Raw genomic sequence first — 6,000 nt, 5'->3', positions numbered from 1 at the left:
TGATGCTTGCCCTAAAGCTATAGTACTCCCCTCTAATGAATGAAAGTTTCATTTACTCTCTCTCTCTTCATTTTCTTTTTCTTGTTAAAATGTAGAAATAAAAGTAGGTATCATAATTCACTCAGTTGTGTGATCCAAGAAGAGGTTAGGGGGCCTAAAGCTGTTTCCTTCTTTTGATCAGTCTTCTAGCTTCTTAGGGCTGGCATGAAAAAATTTTCAACATGCCTGCTATGGCACAGTCTTCTTAGGTCAGGGCTGGCTGCAACACCTCCACTCTTTACTCACCTTTGGCAGCAGCTCCACCCAAGGGTAGGTGGCACACCTTCAGCTCCTTTGCTGTGTGACTCACCAGACAGCAGCTCCGTATAGTAGCCAGCCTGCCTGTCTCCTCTACCTCTCTAGAATAATGCAGCCCATGTTACTACATCCCAGGGATTATCCTGGCATTTAATATGGATGTCTTCAAGTTTTTAGTCTCTGAGAATAGTTACTTCTTTACTGAAAGAGTTGGAGGTGTTGCATTTTTTTCAATGAGTGATCCATCAATATAGGCTGTTGCTCAAGTGGTTGAACGTTGGAATAAAGTTGACACTAGGAATGCTTTAAGCTAGATGCTTTTCTGCTCATTTTATGTACCGTCTGACTACATAAGAGGACTGGCAAGGCTGACATGCTTATTTTACTGTGCACAAATTCTTTGATATTAATTTCTGATGTTGAAGACGTTTACCATGAAGCTGGCTCTATTGGCTGTTTATCTTCTAAGAAACCTAGTTAATATAGTGCAAAATTCCAAAGTTTGGACTGTGTGGGAGGAAAATATATTTTAAAACTCTTCTAAGTATCATTGTTTGTCTTAGCCTTTTGTGTGAAAACCATTTCTGCACTGCTCATTATCCTAAAGTACATGCAACAGTAATAGTCCTTCCAGCCTTACTGATTGGTATTCTACATTCTTCTTCATGGCATTAATGAGGAACCTTTGTTCTTGGGTCCGAGCACACATTAATGAGAACTAGTGAGAACTAGCTCTGGATGGTAGCAAACAATGTTTCCATTTGGTAAATTGATGCAGTTGTCCAAATACTTGGAAATTACTGTGATGGTTTACAGAATCCCATAGCCTTAAACAATACGATATCACGTCCTTGTACTAGTGCAACTTGGGCAACAACATAAACATGTGCAACAGTGTTCTCACAAAGACCGGGCAGTAAAAACTCGTGGACAAAAGGTTTCATTTTTTCGTTCATACAACTATGAATGGATTTTCCTCTATTTCAGACATACCCGTCATGTGTCTACATCCATGTCTGTATTGTCTTGTGATGATAAAAGAGAAGGATAGGGAGCAATGCACTTCACGTTGACGTAAGTAGCATTGACATGAACGTAGTGTTCCCCAATAAAAGTGGAGAAGATTGTTGATATTTTTGAAACAAGTTCAGAAAATGCTGGACGCATCTCAGGTTTTGGATGCCAACACTTCAGCATGACTTCATACCTGCCATTCAAATAAAAGAAGTGTTCAATTATGAAATTATGTAAAAAAAGAAAAACAAAACAAAACAAAAAACACTTTTTTTTTTCCTTTTTTTTTTTTTTTTTCCCCCACAGTCTCAGTTTCTCTAACATCAGAATCAGCAGCAGTTGCAGAAGGTTTTGCAAACTACTTACAGTGGATCAGGGCAGTATTCAGGTTGTAGCAGCCTTCTTCCTTGCAATAAGTAAACAGTTATATCGAAAGAATTTACATCAGGATAAGGTGGTGCCCCTCTTGTCATAAGTTCCCATAACAACACCCCAAAGGACCACTAAGAAAACAAAGAAATAAGTAATAAGTGATAGGGTTGGAGAGCTTTACATTCCAGTTTTAGAACATAGTTTGACAGATTTAAGTATTCAAGTGCGTTGGTTTTCCTTTGAGAAGTTATTTTACTGCATTCAGCTTTCTTTTAAGTGGGCTAATAAATGCTGTAGGGACTTGAGGAGACACTTAAATTATAGCCAGAGAAACTCAACCAAATAAAAGAAAAGAAAAGCCTATAGGCCTACTTAGCTGGTATAAATTGGCAGACCTCTTTTGAGGTTAGTGGAGTGCTGCCAATTTACATGATCTGATGATCTGACTAAACCTGTGCAAATACATACTGAGGAGAGTATATGTGGTGAAAATTCTATGCATCACAGGCTAATTTGAATCTGGATTGAAAGGAGAGCTAAAATACAAAGTGATCCAGCCAACTAATGACTTCAGCTTATAATTTTTTCTTCATAAATGGACAGGTAATACTTGAGATTGCTGTAGGGAGTCAATAGCATTTATAAAGCAACTAAGGACTTTTTGAGAACTTTTACATTCTAAGAGTGTCAAAGTTAACCTGCTGTTTTGTCAAGCTTTCCAGAGCCCCTCCTATAACAAGGTTCAGCTCCAACTTGGCTCCTGGGAATGTCCTTAGTTTCCCTTGGAGTGCGATTAAACTCCTAATTCTTTCCTGAGTAGTAACAGATAATTAGGTCAACATCTTGTTGCTTTGTGATTGGGACAAATGCCTTTTCTGGTTATAAAAACAGTCGCTTATTGTTACATGAACTAAAGTTAAATTCAAATAGAAGTTCTGGTTTGGAGTTAGTCCATTCTTTAAATGCTAGAAGGCAATATGAGAGAAATTAATAGGTGATACAAATATGTTTGTACATTACCACATCTGACTTTGTTGTGAACTTCTGAGTTTGTAAACTTTCTAAAGCCATCCATTTCACTGGCAGTTTAGCTCCTGTTTTATTGTGCACACTGTAGTATTCTTTATCATAGACATCTCTAGCAAGACCAAAATCAGCAACCTTGACAGTGAATTTTTCATCCAACCTGGAGAAATGACAAAAAGTATTATCTTCAGCTGAGCAGACAGTATTTACAATGATGGCAGATTATAAAGACTGACTTGCATTTTTGATACCGTGACTTTGGAAGGCAGTATGTTGTCTTGGAACTATTAACTAATATTACAGTAAAACAAAAAGTGCAGCAAAGTATATTTGATACCCATTTAACAACAGTGAATGAACTTGGGAAATTACTGATACTGTTTTGATAATACAATTCAAATTACAGGTCTTTTGAAACAATTGTTCCGTAGAAAAAGATCTTTGCTAATAGCCTATACATCCTGTTTAAGTGCTACATCATTTCTTCCACAGCTGTTTCTTCTCCTGTATGCTTAGAAAACTCTCATTTTTATTTCCAAATCAAAGTATCGCCTTTCCTATTCACTTTCATTTTGGATAAGGAAGGACATATCATTATCTCAGTGACTGCCCACATCTAATAATGTGGTCCTGTCACTAAGGACATGTTTGTTGTCTGTACTGAAATGGGTACTGGGAAAAATGATGGCATAAAGCAAATTCTGCTTGGGTTACAACTTAGCCATGCTGCAACATGTTCCTAGCATTGGTCTTCCTAAGCTCAGTGTTTGTTCTGATAAGGAGCATCATTGACAGAAAAGAGCATGGGTGTTAGCATGCTTAAACCTATCCTTCATCATAAGTTTAGACCTAGCTACCGCAACCACCTGTTTTGGTCTTTACAGAATCACACAACCACAGAATGGGTGAGGTTGTAAGGGACCTGTGAAGATCACCTAGTCCAAAACCCCTCCTCAAAGCAGGGTCAGCTGCTGCAGTTTGACCAGGATCATGTCCAGTTGGGCTTTGAATATCTCCAAGGATAGAGACTCCAAAACCTTTCCGGGTAGCCTGTGCATGTCTTCAACCAATCTCAGAGAAAAAGAGTTAGAAGAATCTGGCTCCAGCTTCTTTACGCCACTATATCAAATATTTACACATATGAATAATCCCCCCAAACACCATCCAAGCCTTCTCTTCTCCAGGCTAAACAATGCTACTGTTTTGGCTTTTCCATTTACCCTTTCCCTGTCTTGAACTTTATGAGGTTTCTGTTTGGCCAGTTCTCTGGCCTGTTGAGATTCCTCTGAATGGCACACAACATTTTTTTTTTTTTTGTATTTATTGATATAATAACAAAACCAATACCAATGAATCATAGAATCATGGAATATCCCAATTTAGGAGGGACCCACAAGGATTACCAAGTCCAGCTCCTGAAGGGAGTAGGAGGGAACCCTTATGGGTTATTGGGAGGGCAGTTTATGACATAGCTGCTTCCTGCGCTTCTTCTAGGATAGTGGAATATAGTCCATCAGTTAGTCTTTTTGTGAACTGAACTGTCTGGCTACCCAGAGACTAGTAAGATTCTTTGCATACTCTTATTTTTTAATGTAAATTTGTGTGCACAGTTGAGACAAAGTAAACTCATACTTATGTAATGAACAATTACTGTCAAGAAGTCTCACCATTGTTTCTTTGTATTCCCGTTTTTCTCACAAAGTTCCCTACTGCTAGGCGCGGCAGCAGAGACGTGCTGCTTCTGAAGAGGTTGGGTGGAAGCACAGCAAGTTGAGACAACAGCAGTTTAACTTCCCTAAGGAGATGCCTTTTAAATTCTCTAACCAATGGTTTTGAGAGACTCCACTTTCACCTCAGCTTTTCTTATTTCCCACACTCAAAAAAGCTTATGTGCAACAAGTGAGCCTTTAGCAAGCTGAGTAGCTCATCAGCATGCAAGACAAACATCAGTGTAATTGTGGAACAATGAAAAAACTCCGGTTTGACTAAAAAAGAAGAATCCTGGAAACTTTTATTTACCTCATCTCACTGTTTTACACACAAGAGTGTGATAATGTAGCTAGAAATAGATGTTTATACTTACATACAGTTTCTTGCTGCCAAGTCTCTGTGCACAAACTTTTTGCTTGCAAGGTATTTCATCCCTTTTGCAACCTGAAGGCCAAATCCAATTAAATCTTTTACCGTTGGGTTCTGTAAAATATAAACATTCATGATATAATGAATGCAGAAACCCAAAGAGCAGGCTTTTTTTTTTTTTATTTCTTTTTTTATTTTTATTTTTTCTGTAACTTTCAGTTTTTGACTCGCCTATCTTGTCAACAGAATGATCGAGACAAGTTGGTGCTCATAGTAAAACTGGCCTAAGTTTAGTCAGGTTCTTATATCCAGTGAGGAAACACTTAAAGAAATCAACAGAACTGAAAGACTCCAGAAGAGTGGAGTTTGCAGCATAAGCAGCATTACCTGGGCTGGGAAGCTGAACAATATTCTGAAACTTCAACATCACAGCTGATATACAGAATTCACATTTGTGAACTTAGAGCATGTAACTCAGTAGAAGTTGCTAACTGTGAACTTGCAGCTCATCAGCTAGAAATGGCCAGAAAGGAAGGCAAAATATCGGGGACAAAATAAGTGCAAGCTATCATCAGTATGATGCCATGGAAAAGGCAAACGAGACCTTAGCAGTTACCAGGGAAAGACTGGTAATCCTGCTGGTCTACAACACACTGGTGAGACCTTACAGAAAATGTTAAATATAGAAATAACTATAAAAATAAACCTGTAATTCTTTTATCCAACAACATGACCTGTTATGTAACAGTAAGGTCCACCAGATTATTGCTGTGTTGACATTGTTCCATATCCTTTCCTTCTGTGCAACAATCCTGTTCTACTGTGGTTATTGTTCTATTTATTTCAGGGAAGCCCATGACACTATGCACAGATAAGGTCTCTGGTGCTTGCAGAATGAAATAAGCTCAAAAGGGAAGAGTTACCTACCTTAGAAAGCTTAATGCCACCAACAATTTTTCAAAATGATTTAAAAAAAAAAAAAATTATTGGCTATTGTTGATTGTTATCAATGGCAAAATCCCGTTGGCTCAGAAGTTATTTTATAGTGACCTACCATTGTGAAATGAGTGAATAGTACAGTATAAAGTGTACCTGTAGTCTCATACTTGAGAGAAAAAAGTGAGGCCTGTATGAGAAATCTGTAGCCTTTCAATGAAAATTAAGAAAATCTCTGATGAGAAAGTAGTTTGTATAACAATTAAAAAATAACAA

At 37.9% G+C, this 6,000-nt stretch overlaps 1 protein-coding gene across 2 annotated transcripts in view; it reads right to left on the bottom strand.

The window, feature by feature from the left end:
- Window positions 1–1,293: 1,293 nt before the first annotated feature.
- The window catches only part of MET (MET proto-oncogene, receptor tyrosine kinase), a gene marked incomplete at both ends in the record, with an annotated part of 69,435 nt that continues 64,728 nt past the window's right edge, over window positions 1,294–6,000 (bottom strand). For both annotated transcript variants that reach the window (XM_084292693.1, XM_084292692.1), the window contains 4 exons: window positions 1,294–1,504; window positions 1,678–1,814; window positions 2,704–2,869; window positions 4,793–4,902. In XM_084292693.1, coding sequence (XP_084148819.1) covers window positions 1,294–1,504; window positions 1,678–1,814; window positions 2,704–2,869; window positions 4,793–4,902 — 624 coding nt within the window. The remainder of the gene's footprint in view (window positions 1,505–1,677; window positions 1,815–2,703; window positions 2,870–4,792; window positions 4,903–6,000) is intronic.

This window comes from Netta rufina (genome assembly GCF_964035555.1).
Source record: "Netta rufina genome assembly, chromosome: 1".
NCBI lineage: Eukaryota > Metazoa > Chordata > Aves > Anseriformes > Anatidae > Netta > Netta rufina.
The sequence above is the reverse complement of the archived record's forward strand: the minus strand, read 5'-3'. Positions and strand labels throughout refer to the sequence as shown.